This window comes from Parasteatoda tepidariorum, chromosome 9 (genome assembly GCF_982258835.1).
Source record: "Parasteatoda tepidariorum strain Cologne lab strain chromosome 9, Ptep-v5.0, whole genome shotgun sequence".
In the NCBI taxonomy this organism is placed as follows: Eukaryota; Metazoa; Arthropoda; class Arachnida; order Araneae; family Theridiidae; genus Parasteatoda; species Parasteatoda tepidariorum.
In genome coordinates this window covers 32006333-32025040 of record NC_141763.1, presented here as the reverse complement: position 1 = coordinate 32025040, position 18708 = coordinate 32006333, and the positions used below count along the sequence as shown (strand labels likewise).

The window sequence follows — 18708 nt, the reverse complement described above, 5'->3', positions numbered from 1 at the left end:
TGATATACATTAAATTAAAAATTAAAGGGAAAAAAAACAGTGCATTAACTATAATAAAAATAAAATCAATTAAATAAAGAAAAGTAAACAAACCTTAAAACAATATTAAAATGATTCCCAGCTAAGTCACCCAATCTAATTTGATCTGGTTTAAATCTGAAATGAAAAAAAAATAATAATAATAAGACCAAACACTCAACAAATTTCTGCTGTTATCAAATCAAAGCTTACTTACTGAATGTTTCCCACTTTTATCATTTGAAAATGCTTATTAATTCCAAGAAGTTTCCCACATGGCAATCTATAAGCTGAAACTAATTGACTTGTTTTTGCTCTTTTATCTTTTGTTCCAGCATAAGAGAATATTTTTGGTTGAACCCTTTAAAACAACACAAAATACTTTAAAGTTAAATATAAAAAAGCAAGCAATTTAATCAAAATTAAGAAGGAATGTCCTAAATTTTATACAACAAATAAAAAATTTGTTAATCATAAAAATTAGTAAATTAGTTATCATAATGGAGCATGCCTGAATGAAAAGCATAAATATTAGTTACAGTTTAAAGTAATGTTTAATAGGTCTCTTATTCATAAAATTTTGAAAAAAAATTTCTAAACAAATGTATTCCTGGTAGCATTGAAAGTAATACTTTAAACTTATAAAACGATACTTGAGTTAGCATTCAAAACTAAAGAGCTGAACAGAAAGAGAAATATGATTTTTCTGAAAAGCTATTTAATTTTACTACCATTATAACTCATTTGGTTTTACTAATTTGATTGCCTTGAAATTTACAAAAAAAGTATTGTTTCATTTTATTTTCAGTCTAAAAATGATAAATAATATAAAACAGACGAAAATTGGAATTTAGTTTCCAATAGCAATTATTTTTAACAAAATAGTTATTACTACTACGTAATTTACAAGCACCCTAAGAACACTTTTATTACGAGTGAAAAAAAAAAAAAAAATTTTGTCACAAAACAAAATATAAAACTTTCTTAAATGTCTACATTAAAGAAAGCTAAAAACAGATTTACTTTAATTATAATTGAATAGAATATTAATTCACACATAAATTTCTAAATAACACATATCTCATTTCCTAAATAATAATTCTGAAGCATTTATATGAATTTAACACAATTGCTGATATTAATTTATGCAAACTAAGACATAGATTTTGACCAAAAAAAAAATTTACAAAAAAAATTATGAGGACAAATTACGGACAAATTCCATCAACTTTAACATAAATTCTAACATTGTGAAAATTAACAGAAAATAACTCTAAAGTCATTTATAGTAATTATATTTTGAGATAATAAACAAATGTTAGGAGACAAAAAATTTGTTTGAAATTTAAGAAATGATAGCAAATGCATGGCACAATACAATACGTACTTATCGATCATTTTCAAGTCAGAATTTACACCAAAAAACAAAAACAAAAAAATAAAATTTCATTTATGTTTCATATTATTAGAAATTTAAAGAGACTAGCAACAAATTAAAAAAAGTTGAAACAAAATGCTTAGCACAAAAGGCAGGAGCATGAAGAAGTGTAATGATATTATTAAAACAGATTGTAAATGATTCTGGAAAATTATCAGTTTATAAAATGTCAAATTTCTTCTGTTATGTAAGAATCAAAAAAAATTCCAAAGTAGCAAAAAAATGTAGTTTTATTATTTTTTAATTTTTTATGAAAAGAAAAAAAGTAGATTAACTAAAAATTTAAAAACTTTACCAAGCATCTAAACTTTTTCTTATAACAAACTTGCTTGCGTTACTTATTTGTATAAAATGTTTGGCTTTAGTTTTTGATGAGCAAAAGAACATAGATAAGAAGGTTTATGATATTTTACTATTTCTTACGAAAAATTTCAATAATTTTTTTTCACTTTATAAACTTTATTACCAAACTAAAAACTTTATCTAATAAATTAAAAACTTAGAAAACTTAATTTTAGCAAATTAATGAACTTATTTAAGCTACGCGTTTTTTATTGTTACTTTTTTTTAATTAATTTATGTCTATAAATATTATATTCAATGAAAAATATTTAAAAAAAATATTTTAACTTACTAGCATATCATTACGGTCATATTATCAATATTTCTCTAAATCCAGAGGCAAGTTGACTATTTAAACATTAAAAATAATAAGACCAAACAGACAATCTATATATAGTCTGAAAAATATGATGTTATCCAAATTTTTTTAGCAAAAATTATAAAAAGCAATTACATTTTGGCAAGAAATCAAACATTAATTTAAAAATATATCTAGTTATTATATATTATCTCATGAAACCTATTCTTCAGTTTAGAAAATTGAATGATATTTTATTTAAATAAATTTAGGTATCTCAAACATTATCATACTAGAAATATGATCATTCAAAATAAAAAAATTTCTTTCTTTAATATATTAACTCATTTTAGTAGCAAAAACTGATTATGTGCAAGCAATCTTAAGCAATCTAAAGACGGGGAAAAAAATTTCATCAATGCAAAAAATACATATATAAGGATAGTAAAAATAATTCAATTAATAATTGTGTATATTATCTATAAAAAATAATGGAAAAACATGAAAAAATTATAATTAATATCAGTGATATAGATGATTATTAAAATGGTGATTAATAAAATGGTGATTAATAAAATGTCATCGAATAATGTAATCAAAATTTTAATAATCACTTAAAATAAATAAAAAAACAAAAAAATATACCTCAAGAAAGAAGATATAGTATTAATTGCATCAATTGTGTCTTTATTTTCTTTGTATAAAACAAAATGGGAATAATTTCCACCAGCAGGTGGCTGAAACCTTTTGCCTGCAAAAATAAATGAAATAAATAATAATCATAACATATGAATTGAATTGAACCAAAATCAAACAGAATTTTTGAATAGAATTTTTTTTTTCTTCATTTCTAAATTAAAATTTGTATACAAGTTTAACACAAAACAAATCACAAGATATGGAATAAATGAGAATTATAGAAGTTATAACAAGTAAATATATAGATGCTATAACAAGTACTTGTCATAACAAGTAGATAACAAGTAGATAACAAGCAAAAACTTCCAAATAAATTAAGATAATGAGAACATTGAGTCAAAACAGCCTAAATAATTTTTTATATAATAATCAGTTTTTCTCATACAAATATGCCATTTAAATGGTGTGGGAAATTCTTTGAATATGTTAATCAATTAGTGCTACCTATGAATTAAGTTATTAAATCAAATACAAAAATATAAATTTACAGAGTAAACATACTTTTTGATAGATTTTTGAGCCTTAATATATATATCCACTATATGAATACATGGTCCTACAGATTAGTCAAGCTTGTGAAAAGCTTGTTATTTTTGCTGTTGAATTTTCCATGCTCCTAGAACTAAACATGCATCTCAAAAATAATTTTAATTTATAAAGGGAAATACTCGAAGATAATTTGATGAAGAAAACATAATGGAAACTATTGTAATGTAAAATGAAAACTATTTAATTTGATAATAAAACAAAATTTTGAATTATAGAATCCAAGATTTGAACCAAATTAGGGGAATGGGTAAACTTAAAAACAGTTTAAACCCTATTTAAGATTAAAATATACTGAATAATTTATTTTTAGTTAATTGCAAAGTAATTTAATTAACTAAAAACATAAAATACCACTTTTAGCAAATTCAATTCTTGTTCAAGCAAAAAGAAAAAAAAAACTGTAATTACATAAATTATATTTTACAAAAAATATTACATTTCATTAAGTACTATATATAATTGTAAGTTTTACCTCTTTGAAAACATTTCTTGACAATTATATACTTTTTTCCATCCTTATCTTCAGTAGCTGAATCAATATTATTATAGCTTTGCCTTAATCCAATATGAATTTCTTTTCTAGAGTTTTTGTCCATTTCTGAAACCTTTACAAATGAAATCAGAGTTACAAAAACGAATAATTAAAAAAAAAAATGAAGTTTCAAAATTCAAACAAAAATCAGCATTTTAATACAATAAACCAAAATTTTAAGCAAAGTCAATATTAATCATATCATTTCATTAAGAAAAATAATAACTGCTCATTTATTTCAATTGAATAGCGATTTTCATAGTATAATTATATAAATTTTAAGATTTAAGCTAAGGAAATCTTTTTGAACATGTGAAATTAAACAAACTCAATGAAATCTAATATACACTAAATGAAATCTAATATTCATTAAAAACTTACATCAATTAATACTTCATTACATTCTTCCACATTATTAGCTAAATCTTGTAGTTTTTTCAAAGTATCTTCAACAAGTAAGTCACTAAGCTGTTTAAAAAGAGTAAAGGTTTCAAGATAAATAATAAACATGACAAAAAAAAATTTATGCATTCTAAAATTATTTATAAAAAATGAAGGATAAATTTCAAAATATGATATATTCAACATGAAAATATGTCAGACTTGTCAGAAAAAATTAGTTCATCTCCATACTTGTTATACAGTATAACCTTGAAAATCCCCACTACTCAGAAAGTATGGATTTTGGAAAATTCTAGATTTCATACAATTTACTTAAGCAAACAGAAAATCGAAATTTATGGACCCAATGTCAATAAAAATGTTGTAAAAAAAGCACAATTCCAACGCAAACTTGCACACTCTTTTACTCCTCTTAAAGCAGAAATGCAAAAGTTATGGATGCAATGTTAATAAAAATGTTGTAAAAAAAGTACAATTCCAACGCAAACTTGCGCACTCTTTTACTCCTCTGTTTGGCAGGGTTATGAATTTTTGCATGGTTTAAAAAAATCTTGATATGATAATCAGAAATTTTGAGACGCATTATGTGTTGTCTCTTTTTTGACATGCTCGATTAGTGAAAATGAAATAGTAAATTTATATTGTGTAGCCATTCATTTTTGTGACAGTTATTATGACATATTTCAATGTATGTAGTTTTTAAAATCCATATATTTTTAATAGAATACTCAACACATAATTTTTAAATACATTTAAATTATGTTATTTTGATGAAAATAACACCAACTTTGAAATAAAACATCTTTATTTCAAGATAAATTAAGTATTCAAGTATAAAATATAATTATCTAACGAAACTCATAGTCAAACAACACATAGTTCTAAGAGCTACCATTCCACATACCGCCAACTTCAGCAAAGCTAAACAAAAAAACACTCACTTCAAACTGAGAAATTCCAAAAGCTATTAGCCTGCTGCCAGCAGAGCATGGCCAGGAACATAGACATTTAAAAATAAATAATCACTTTTTGACTTGCTTAATTTCCTCATAAATTTTCACGGTTCTCCCATTGTTCATCCATTCACACTTATAGATTTTCACTTGGTTCTTATGATATTGATATTTATAATCAGGGGTCTGTCTAAGTCAAATTTACTGCCGTTTAACGGTACCTTCACAAAATCAACTTAAGGAAAAACAATAATTTCACAAAATACTTTTTTTTTAAATTTTATTTCTGTATCCCGTAAGAAACTATACATTTTTATCACATTTTTGTGCTGATTTTTTAAAATAATTTTTAATTTTCACAAATTATGTCTAAATTTTCACAAAATAGATACTTTACAGAAAAACCTAGACAGACCCCTGATAATACATTATTATGATACATGAATTTCACATTGAAGTAATTACTTTTTAAAAATTACTCTATTCGCAAAGATTTCGCAGGAAATTCATGTTTTATCATCAATCATTTTATCAGCAGTTATTGCTATGGATTTCCATAGTCTTCTAAGTAAATATTTTTATAACGTGATATTATAATGACATGATATTATAATGACATGATATTATAATCATTTGAATATCTAAATGTCAATTCTTGCATCATGCCTATAATTTAAAATTGATTTAACAAATTTTTCTTGTCATGCTATAAAAAAAGTCAAAAATGAATACAAGAAATTAGATACATGACAGATATTTAAAAAAACTTGAATTTTGCCAGTTTCAACCTTTCGCTATAAGCTTCAACAGAATTTTTTTTTCTTCATTCCTCATATTTCTTACACTTTTTTTTACATATTTATAGATAGATTCTTATTGTATTGTACAAGTTAGTTAGAGAAGTTTATATAATTAGTGAAGTTCATCGAAATCCCACAGATGTAAACCCAGTAAAAAAAAATAATAATTCCCCATTAGCCAGAAGGAAAAAAGGGAACACATATTTCAACAACAAATACAAGAAGGAAAAGAAAAAGAGGTAGGCCATGTACAATATGGTAAGCTAAATGAGAAAAAATCTCTGAGCAGTGTAGGATTTATTAGATTGAGAGTAATTTTTTTTAAAGAAGAAAACAATGAAAATTATGGGGGGGGGAATAGAAATATAATAATGACAACCGAAGCTAACGTCGTCAGGGGGTACCAGCATCGGAGGTCATAAAAATACAAAACTTTTTTAATAGAAAAGGTTCTGTATTTTTATGACTTCCGGGGCTGGACAACCTGATGACCTCAGCTTCGGTTATCATTATTATATATTTCCTTTTTTTCATAATTTTCATTGTTTTTATTTTTAAAAATTTGTTACTGTTTTCAATTTTATTGTGGAATTTCTGATGTATTGCACAACTTTTCTTTGAAATTCGAGTTTTTAACTGCTTTTTACAAGATTTTTGATTTCTCTTTTTATTAGATAGAGAGTAGTGGCATTCAATTGATAAAGATAGATAAAGCTGCTAGAGACAGCAATGGCTGACAACTGACAGTAGAGCTAATAGAAGAAGAAGATTCTTAGATTCTGACAATTTTAAATCATCATCAACTATGCCACATACACATCTAACAACATAATAATTTCAATTTGATTTCTTTCAACAAATTCATTGCTTGACTCTTATCATAAGTTATCATTAACAATGCCACACAGTCATCTAAAAAGACAAATCAAATTTTTTTTTTTAAATTCAATATATTATAAAACAGATTCTTACCACTTTAAGTCATCCTTAAATACACCACATAAACATCTGATAAAAAATTTCAGTTTGAAATTAAAATATACACAATTTGTAACATTATACATGTGAAAGAAAAAGAATTGAATCAGAATACGGGAAAATATTACTTTTATCAATCAGCAAATCAGTATCAGTTCGCAGTTACAGACAATCATCAAACCACTTTAATTAAATAAACTTTAATAAAAGAAAAACTTTCCTAAAAAACTAATGCTACCAAGTAGTCCAAAACATGTTCTATGCATTTATTATTTAAAAATCCTTAATATAAAAATAATTATCTGGAGTGTAAAATATAAATTTACATAGCAAAACTTATTTTTTAAAAAAAATTCACGGAAAGATGCAAAATTGCCAATATTATTCTGAATCATCAATATAATACTAAAAATTATTTTTTGTATGTTTATTTTGAGCATAAGTGTAAATTAGATGAGAATTCAGGAAAAAAAAGAATGTAAAATGCTTCCTAAATAATGTAAAATTATCTCAGAATTAAATATCCCAGTTAAACAATTAAAATTCAGGGAAAGAAATTTATTTATTCAAAATATCAAATTAATACATACTTTGCTGTCTAAAACTGGTTCTGGAGGCTTTTCTAAATTAGTTAAGCGAACAACATTCAGCTTTGAGTCAATTTCATTAACAATAAAATCAGAATACCTAAATGAACATAAAATCATAATTAAAAGAAGGAATTGAAGTTAAGGAAATAATAATAGAACTAGAAGTAGTGACAATTAGAAATAGGTTTCTTCTAAACCTAACTACAAGAATTTTTTTTTAAAAACGAAATATCAAATACAACAATTTTTTTAACAATTTATAATTTCAATCCAACTAAAATTATATTAATTTCAAAACTCATTTTTAAAAAAGCAAAAACTAAATAGTAACAATTAGAAAGGAAAATAAATGTAATGAATTTCACAAAAAATTAAACTAACTGTAATTCTCTGATACTTTTACAAAAATTATTATAGTAAAACCTAATTTCTAAACTTTATAAAAAATTATTACAATATCATTTACAGCTTATTAATATAATTAAATTAATGGATCACAGACTAATATGGTACACTAATAAACAGAATTTATTTAATTCAAATACCATAAACAAATTTTTAACCAATAACTGTAAGTACAGTGTAAATGCTCAAACTAGCTCATAAATACAAAAAATGTAATTTCTTAAGAAATTAGATGCAAAAACTTTTTTATTTTCTGGTACTATAAATTGAATTTAAGTTATTCTTATAATCAAAGCGCAAAATGTGGCAAATTTGGACGAAAAATTTTGAAATATACTCTCCATACTAATCGCACTTGCCATATTGCAATTAAGTATGGAGAGTATATTTCAAAATTTAAAGCGTTGAGCTTTAAATTAAATTATGAATGATTTCATTAATGTGCCTTATTCCAAAAACACGAGGATGTGTTTCGAAATCCAGAGCTACATCTTTCTTTTAAATACAGTAAAGAATGCTAATTCAGACACTTTTCAATAATAAAAAAAAAAAAATAGTGCATGGAGTCCCTCCGCGCAGAAGAAGTGAAACTTCGTAATGTGGAAATGAAAATAGGAAGGGGTAGAAATTGATTTTTAGTGAAATCATAGTGTTTCTTTAAGACAAACTTTATTAACAATGCTTACAATTCACAATTGATCGCATCTTTTAATTATCATTTTCGAGTGGAGAAATATCCAAATCTATAACATTTACAATGGGATTATGATAACTAAAGTAAGATACGAAATGTTTGAGTTTTATTTTTTCAATATTTCTTGCAAAAACTGTATCAATGGTAGTTCCCCCTTTGGTTGTTGGATCATTCCTACCATTTATCATTTCTAATCCAAATTTTTCTTTAAGGAAGGTTAATAATGTTTCAGCTTCAGGTAACGAGAAATTCACAACAAAATTTCCTGCAAGGATCACAGGCCGCTCACAATAATCAATTTCTTCACCAGTAACGTCTGCCAGAGCTTGTGAACCTGCAGTGGATAGTGGCAATAAAGATTTTGCAATAAATAATTTAATATCCCTCATGGCAGCATTTGGTGAAATATAAATGGCAATTAGAAAAGAGAAAACCTAACAATCAATTGATATTCACAAGAGACGTACCTTGACATAACCTTAAATCCGTCGCATTGTCCGTGGGATTGTTTTCACTCATTTTTTACAATTGTTATCCACTAAGTTTGAAAATAAAAAAATACTACCCTATTAAATTATATGTGTATCAAATCAAACTAAAATATTTGTAGAAAAACAATACTTTTATGACTTTTATTATTTTTAAGCTAGTGAGAACGAAAACAATATGGAAATGAATGATGGAAAACTGGATCCTACCACGTAATTTCCCGGCCAATAAAAATGTATCATTAACTGTTTAACGCAACCTTGTTGGAAGTTGCATAAGAAGTATCACTTCAAAAAAGATCGTTTTTCTATACTGTTATATTTTAAAAATTGTTCCTATTTATTATGAATGTTAAATTATGGTGAGTAAAAATTTTAGTTTGGATCTAAAGAACTGAAATTTCATAGCCTGTTAATATGTTAATTGCTAAGCAATTATATTGGTCATTAATTTTTTTCTGTCATTTTGTTCAGTTCTTCCCTATATCCTCAAAGAGTAGGTTTCTTCCAGATAAAATGTCAACTACTAATGACTCTGAATGAAACTCTTTATATCTAACATATTTATAACAAAACAAAACAAAAAAAACATAATTTTTACAGAAAAGAAAAAAGAATGTAATTAAAACATACATTCTTTTTCCATTACTTCGTATTATTCTTTAGAAAAACAAAAAATAATTTATTTACGTTTCTAAGGAATTCAAAAGATTTTCTAGAAATCTTTCATAGGTTACTGAATTTTCCTTATCTTAAAGTTTCTGAATCATCCTATAAATTGAAACAGGTTTAAAAAATAACTCTTTTTTGACATTTGGGCAGTTGTGGAGCTCCTTCATGGTCATTATTTGTTGTCCTATTAGAATAATTAGGATTAAATACAAACATTTGTTGTTAAATAAGGAGAGTTAGTTAAACATAGGTTCAAAGAAAAAAAAACTGGGACCATATAACTACGTCTGAACTAGATGATGATTAAAATTAAAAACAATATATATATATACAGTAGGGAACCGATTATCCGGAACGAACGGGACCATCGCTATTCCGGATAACTGATTTTTCCGGTTTTCTGAATCGCTACAAAAAGCTGTTTTTTTTATTGTTAAACCCAACTTCAAAAAAAAATATTTGGAAATAATCTTAAAAAGAAGAAAAAACGATGAAGTAATACACTAATGATTATTTCCAAAATGATGGTAAGGTAAACATCTTTCAAAAAAGAAAGAAAAATCCTAAAATCTTATGAGGAAAAAAACATTTTTTTAACAAAAAATGGCTGGAAAATTTATTAAATTTCGTTCCGGTTTTTTGGTTTTCCGGTTTTCTGATTTCCGGATAACGGGTTCTGTACTGTATAACAAAATAAATAAATAAAAGAAAACACGAAGAAATTTAAGAAAAACAATAAGTTTCATTTATTGCACATAAGCTTCAAGTAAACAGAACTCATTAGATAAGTTCAAAATGAAGATAAAACAAAGGAAAATTATATACATATGAAAAAAGGGGGGAAATAATAATTAAAGAAAAAATAACAAACAACTGATTAAAAAAAAAAGGATGAAATTTTGTTTAAAAAAACCGGGGGGAAAAAAAGATATAATCTTTTCATCAGCCCACACAATTATATCAGCAAAAAAGAGTGCTTTCTGATATTATATGAATATAGCCATAACAAAATATTATTAATACCATAGTGTGAGAAGCACTCAAAAAAATTTTGTTTACAAAAATTACAACAAATAAAATAGAACACAATAAGCAAAATTGACATGTAAAAGCAAAAAATAAAAGAAAAGGAAAAACATTATAAAACATAAACTAGAAGCGAGTAGCGAAATCAGATGTACTTACATGAACGGGAAATTTTTCAAGAATGATTAAAAATGTTTTCGCAACAAGATTGCCAGATTACAAAATATGAAAACAGAAGTGCAAATTGAGTGTATCTTCATTTTGAACTTACATATATATATATATATATATATATATATATATATGTATATATATATATACATATATATATATATATATATATATATATATATATATATATATATATATACATATATATATATATATATATATATATATACATATATATATATATATATATATATATATATATATATATATATATATATATATATATATATATATATATACAGGGATGAGATTGCTCAAAAGGCAAAAAAGCTGAATTTTCACACGAGTACATTTTACGTGATTTATAGCAAAAATATCAGTAATATATTCTCATCCAATTTTGCTGATGTTGTAATGCCTATATATAGCAATAATCGTTGATAGAAAAACTGCCACATTTATAGTAACTAATGAAAAAAAAAAAAAAACCTGCTTTTTACAAGAATCGCGCAATAACGGATTTTAAAATCGTGTGAATATAAATCACGATATTGAAATAAGTGAATGAAACTCGATATTATATTTCAAAAATGTGAAAATACAAATCATTATGCGTAACTTTCAGATCGCGTAAATACGAATTACGATACATAATTTCTAAATGGCGTTAATACGTATCCAAAGCCTAATTTTTAAATCAAGTGTAAATACGAAAATAGAAGTTGGATATTTCAACTGCAAAAACGAATCACGACATTGGATAAACTCGCATGAATACGAAATCGTTACATAGAATTTTAAAAACGCCTGTATACAAATCGCAATATTGGATTTTTAAATCTCGTAAAGAAGAATTGCAATGAACGATATTGAAATCGCGAGAATAGGAATCGCAACTTTTAAATCAGGTAAATACGAAAATCGATGTTTGATATTAAAATGCAGCGACGTCTGAATTACGAAAATACGAGCTATCTAGCGGACGGGTAAAAATGAGGAAAATCTTACTTTCTGCTTCTAGAAGCTAATAACTAAATTAAGTAGTTATGCGAAAGGGTTGGCAGTTACGAAGTTTGAATTTTCCATACATCTTTCTATATATGATATCTATATATCAAATCGGAGGAAATAAACATAATTATATTATTTCAATGGCTGAATTTTCACAAAAAACCGGAATATTAATTAAAAAAACTGAAACTTTTAGAGAATCTGAGTTTTTAATAAAAAGTCTGAAATTCGAGAGACAAAAGCGAAAAAGGCGGAAATCCGCTAAAATGCGGATAATTCTCATCCCTGTATATATATATATATATATATATATATATATATATATATATATATATATATATATATATATCGTGAAGCATGTAATCAAAATAATGATAAAAAATAATTACATGCATTTTAAATGCAAAAACTGCACTAGGAAGACAAAGCAAAGTATTCACCTTTCTTTCAAAATTGCACTGAAACCAGGTAAGCTGCTGATATATTCTGTTATACCAACATCCGATTCTGAAGCTCGGGTATAAATTATTTTATTGTTGTCAACTTTAGTTTCAGAATTCAATATTGTTTTGTCTTCCTTTTCCACACATTTTGAAATCGCATTTGTATCCAGGGCAACTTTTTTTGGAGAAAAATTAGACTCCTTCGAGTCCTCTTCCAATTGTCGTTTCAGATTTATTTTAACATCCATTTTAAAAGTTTCACTTTATGTTATTTATATATAATAAAAATTTACTCAATAAGTGACATTAAGTAATTAATTTAATTAAATCTGTGCCTGAAAGAACACACCAAATAATGTTCTACAAAATATATAATCCGTGTATAAAAAATGTATGCTACGTTTTCTTTATCATATTAATATTAAAAAAAATTTTTTACTGATTTTCACGCTGTTTTCATGTTGTTTAAAATTGATCATTGATACCGTTCCTTCACCTCTGCTACACAGAGAGCTTGTAATGTCACAAATGATCCACAATAAATCAAGATCAATAACAAATACATATGGACCGTTTACACTTAATGCAAAACATCGCGTTTGCGAATTCGGAGATAAGAAAGAGGTAGTGTATATTGTGAGGATGCCTGTGAATCCTCTGGAAACAGGATGACCCTTCAAGGCATGTTTTCAAGCATGCGCAGTATACTAATCATAATGAGTAACGCCTCCTCCCTGTCCTTCTTACAGACGTCTACAGAACAGAAAATGGCGCGCTCATTTCAAATCAAAGCTTATCAAGAAATAATAAAAGGTTATTAAAAGGGTATGTTATTATATTTCATTCAATGTATTGATTTTCTGCCTTTTCATCAGAAATATGTATTTCCTTAATTGTTGAATGATCATCTTTTATAATTCGCGATCGCAACGCTCGAGTACGCCGTCTAGCGGGAGCCTGTAAATATCGGACATTAATTTATCACGTTTTCATTTAGTTCCATCAAAGTCATTGACTGAATCAGACGCCATTTTTTAGCAGCAAATAAGAAACAAAATTTCCCTAAGGAAAAGGCCGAAGAACTTGAAAAAAATCTCCAGAATATTAGTAAATCTTTCAGGAACAGAACACGCCAAACATTTGAAGAAAAATTCCTCAAAGTTTTTTAATTTCTATTATCAACAAACTTGCAACTGATGACTTCCGATTTCGGATACTGTTACAGATGTGTGTATTAAGGTAAAATGCATTTCTTCTGTCTTCAATTCATTACGAATTAAAGTGAAGTCAACATTGCTTTCGTCATTCCAGTGAATAAATATGAATTCAGAACATACAGAATTGTAATAGTTATAGCATATTCTTCTTCGTTATAGAATAGTATATATTTCTGTATCCATATAATTCGGAAAACAACAATAAAAAATTATCCAAGTTACTTGAAATAGTGCCATTTGTGCTGATTCTTAATTAATTTAAATCGTTTTCTTGGTAAGTTTTTTTTAATTTTGAAAGAATAAGTTCAACTAGAATTCAGCTATTCTGTTTTTAACTACATATTCAAATTCATATCAATTATAAAATTTTGCTGTGTAGTATGTTATCTAAAAGTAATGAAGGTATAAACTATGTATCTATTATTTGAGAATAAAGTTTTCAAACAAGGAACTTATCATTTTGGAATTCTCCGGGAATCATAAATCAGGTAAGTGCAATGATTTTTACAATAAAAAATTTGCTTGTAAATATTTTTTTTTCATTTGATGATGGTTCTCTACAGAATGGTTTTTTACGTCTGATTAAGAACTATAAGAATAATAAAAAAAGAAACAACATGAAAGTTTTTATTTCAATGTTAATAATTCTTAAAATCGTTTTTTTTATCCTAAGAATTCTTTATTTTCCGTTTTTTAGTTTATAATTTTTTGATAAAAATTGTTCTCAAAATACTTTTGAAAAATTAAATGGTATAACATTATGTGATTATGTATACTTCTTGTATATTCCAATGTTTGAAATAATATGATTCAGAAAAGTATGGAATAAAAATTCGGTACTTACGACGTATTAACGCCACCGCCGCTACAGATTTGGCGGTTTTTAAGTGCCGCCAATCTACACTTAAAATTTTTGCGACAGTTCATAAAATAAAACACTTTATTTAAAATCAAAATAGTTAATTGGATTTCGGTGGAAAATGAGCCGATGTAGAGTTTAGCATAGATTCAAAACAATCATATCGCCATATGAACTCTGATGAATAAGATTCCAAATGAAATAACATTTCCAAAACGTACGTTTGCCAAGATAAAGTTTTATGTTGTGGGAATTGGTACATTTTCGTTTTTTGGTAAAATATTTCCCTCCTGAAAAAATAAAATTGCATCTTGTTTTGTTTTTGGCAAATCCCAAAGACGAATATTCGTAGCACTAAAAATGGCGACAAAAAAGAATTGTTTTTTTTTGTTTTTGTTTCGTCAGCATTCTTTATTTTACGTTTCTTAGTTTCTAAATAATGATTTTTATTGAAACTTGAAATTTTTTGATAAAAATTGTTGTCAAAAAACGTTGTTTACAAAATTAAATTTCATAAAATTATGAGGCTTATGTATACTTTTTGTTCATTTTAATTTTTGAACTAATATGATTCTTAAAACTATAGAATGTAAAGTTTAAATGGGCCTTTCATGTTATATCATTAAATTTAGTAATACTATTTCTCGGGCATTAGGTTTTAACTCTTATAAGAATATACATATTTTTTTCTGTTAATGTACAAATATTTTTCCGATGTGTTTTGGATATTCCTTCTCTAATAAAAAGAGATACCATTTTGTTTTCGGTTGTACAAGAAAGAAGATCAAGCATTTTCCTTTTTTAAATTTAATAAGCCACATTAAAGAAAGAACGTTGCAATGCTACACGCTACATTAACGACGTCTCTAGATTAACTGAATGACTGTTCATATGGAAATCGCAGGTAAGCGTCTCATACAACAACGCCCCCTATAGTTCGTTGCGATCGCGAATTAATTAATGAACGTTGAATAAATAAAAAGCTTTGCAAGAATCAATGTTCAGTTTCTTTCCTATTTTCTTTATTTGATGTTAAATGTACATTGTAATGACTGGTGATTAAGACGTTAAAATGCAAAAATTGCGAACAGAAATCCGAATAAATTATTTATAGTTTGTAAGTGCAAATATATTTATACAATCCTTAGTATTTAACGATCATTCAATGTAAAGAAAAGGCAGCATTTCATGTATTGAATAAAATATATTTACTGCTTATAATAAGATCTCTTTTGTTCACTCGTTTTTCATTGACTCAAGAGTCTTCACATGATTATTTAATAAAAAATACAAAAGAAATATTGCATAATCATAACAAAATGTGACCCAAGCATACACGTGATACAATTGGTGTGACTAATATAAAGCATGTTTCCTTAATTAGACTAAGCAATAATGTAAAATTTGAGGCACTTATTTATTGAGTGTAGGTAAATTTTCCGTCATATTTGAGGGAGATATGAATTCATGACAAAGTAATGAATTTAAAAAGTTTGGGCCAATATTTTTAACTTCAATGCGAAATAGAATAGACTTGATTAAAATCATCGACAAAATAAGGAATTTTTGCATTAAATTGACTAACATAATTCGAATTAATTAACACATAATTTTTGCATTCTTTTCCCAAACTCAATGTATTTAATTACAAATTTACACAAATCATTTTAAAAATTTCTTATATTTCAATAACGCCTCTGTAGATGGCACCACCACTATCTTTCTTTCTAAACTTTAACTGATGCTTCCCTTCCCTTCACCAACCTTTTGAGAAAGGATACGCATGAACGAAAAACTTACAAAATAGGCTGTTTACTCGGTAGCTGGTAGCAATAAATTATGAAAGATAAGATGATTGAGAGGATCCTAAATATTTCAGATTAGAGTTAAAAAAATTAAACTTATAAGCATTCAAAAATTAAAAGTATTTAGGTGCACCTAAAAAAAGCAATCACAGGACGTAGCATAAATAATTTATGTAGTTTCATTATAAATATGTTTTGTGAAAAAATTGTTTAAGATTTTTGCCCTATTGTTCAAGTAAACAGCTGAGTTTGAAAATTGAAATGAAATACATGAACAGTAAGAATAATCAATAAGTTAGAAAATAGGTACAACAGTTACAGTTGAAATATCAATATTAAGTTTTATTGTGATAATAATGTTGTTCGACTAACACATTTATTCTTTAAACTAGATTGTATTTAATAATTATTTGCATTTTTTTCCACGTTTTATTCATTAAAATTGATTAATTCTGACACAGTTGAAAATTCAAATGTAGCGTAATCTTTAAAAAAAAAATTTCCAATACAAATTTTACAATTTGTTTTCAACTTCAGAAATTCCATTTCCATCCATCTGTACACATGCCACATTTATATCAAAAATAATTTTTCCATTAAGTTTTGTTTTACTGATCAAAAAAAAAATTCCTATTGTCCATATTTTCTTGCTTCTCAGTTACATTCATTATTTTAAAGTTTTGATGTGAAAAAATTCAAAATTGATATACTTTTCTAACAGGTATTTTTGTAATGGAAATGTTTACATCCTGGCTTAAAGACTGAGAATTAGTATTATTTATTATGTTTTAGACTTAGGTGCGCCCCCCCCCCACAGCAAAAATTATAAATGCACTCAATCTTAGACTAAACACAATTTTTTGAAAAATATTATATGAGACAAGAACACTGTGAAGAGATAATCGGGAATTTATAGTCATTCATGTTATTTTTAATTTATAATCATTCATTTTATTCTAATTTATAAAAATTTATAGATTTTAATTTAAATTATTTTTATATGAATTAGCAAAGAATTAATAATCGCGATGAAAAGGCGAAATTTTGAAAAGTACATTGTTACTGAGTAACAACATTGAATTCATCTATAGTAGAGTGCACTACCATTCTGAATGAAGGGCTACGTTCCAAGTATTTAAATAGATTAGATATAATTTTAATGTAAACATAAGTATTTTACACACAGCTCTTTTCATCAGTCACTAAGTGATAAATTTCTATTAAATTAAATTCTTTTAAATAATTATAATTCTTTTTTATTATCTTAATTCATTCAACTAATTCTTTCTTTTTTATCAGTTAGCTTTGTAATATATTTGCATAAAATTAAATTCTCTTAAGCATTAACAGCTGAAGAAAACCAAAATAATACTCTCATAAATAAAAATATTTCCTTTTTATCAAAAATAAATGAATAAATAGATAGATTTAACGAAAAATATAAAGATGGGGAAAAAGTGACGGTTTTATATCACATCAAGTAACATAAAAGTATAATTTAAAATCAATTAACTGTAATGTTCTTGAATGAAAGTAAAAAATAAAGAGATAAATATTTTTTGAGAACATAACTGCAAAGTAAATATTTTAAGTAAAGAAATCGTATGGGGTAATTTAAATTTTAAAATAAAATTTAAGAAAAAAACACGGATAATTGCTCGAAATAAGATTTAATATTAATTTGGGATTAAGTTCTGTATATTCTTAACCTTAGGACTTTGCTAATTAGTGAATTATAAGAGATTTCATGAATATTAAATCATAAAAGTTTTTTCTTCTTATTTTTTTAAACTACCAAAAATTAGAAATTAAGCTCAAAAAATTAAAAACGCATTAAATCCTACAGTCGAATTTTGCGTTTTGTAATAATGTTATTGTATTGAAAAAATCAAAAAAGGGAAATAATGGCTATTTTCTAATGATTAAAATGCCTCGAAAGTTGCAAGTCGTTTTATTGCCGGATTAAAAATAACAGGATTTTTGAAACCCTGTGGAGAAGCCTAGCAATAACAGTTGAAAGAACAATAAAAAATCTCTTAGATTTTTGATGAATTTGGCACAAATCAAGTGCATATTCGCGATTTAGTGTCGTGTTAATATATATTAAAAGTATGGTATTTTCAAAACCATGAGAAAATGCGTATTGCCGAAAACAAGCAATGGAAAAATAGCCTGTTTTTACGATAGGACTGACATAAATAACGTACTTCAAAAGAGATTATTACTTGCCCGATTTGAAAGTCTCGAGCCGTTATAATATTGCATTTAAGAGATCGGACAAGAAACATTTGGAAATCCGACTCAGGGGGGTGGGGTAG

General features: G+C 25.9%; 1 protein-coding gene across 1 annotated transcript in view; it reads right to left on the bottom strand.

Moving 5' to 3' along the window:
* Pus7 (pseudouridine synthase 7) overlaps positions 1-13018 on the bottom strand; it is a 37588-nt gene extending 24570 nt beyond the window's left edge. Inside the window, exons 1-7 of the mRNA XM_087151219.1 lie at positions 12507-13018; positions 7600-7696; positions 4258-4344; positions 3817-3949; positions 2742-2847; positions 236-379; positions 94-156 (exon numbers count right to left, since the gene is read on the bottom strand). Coding sequence (XP_087007345.1) covers positions 94-156; positions 236-379; positions 2742-2847; positions 3817-3949; positions 4258-4344; positions 7600-7696; positions 12507-12757 — 881 coding nt within the window. The 5' untranslated portion in view covers positions 12758-13018. The remainder of the gene's footprint in view (positions 1-93; positions 157-235; positions 380-2741; positions 2848-3816; positions 3950-4257; positions 4345-7599; positions 7697-12506) is intronic.
* Positions 13019-18708: the final 5690 nt, after the last annotated feature.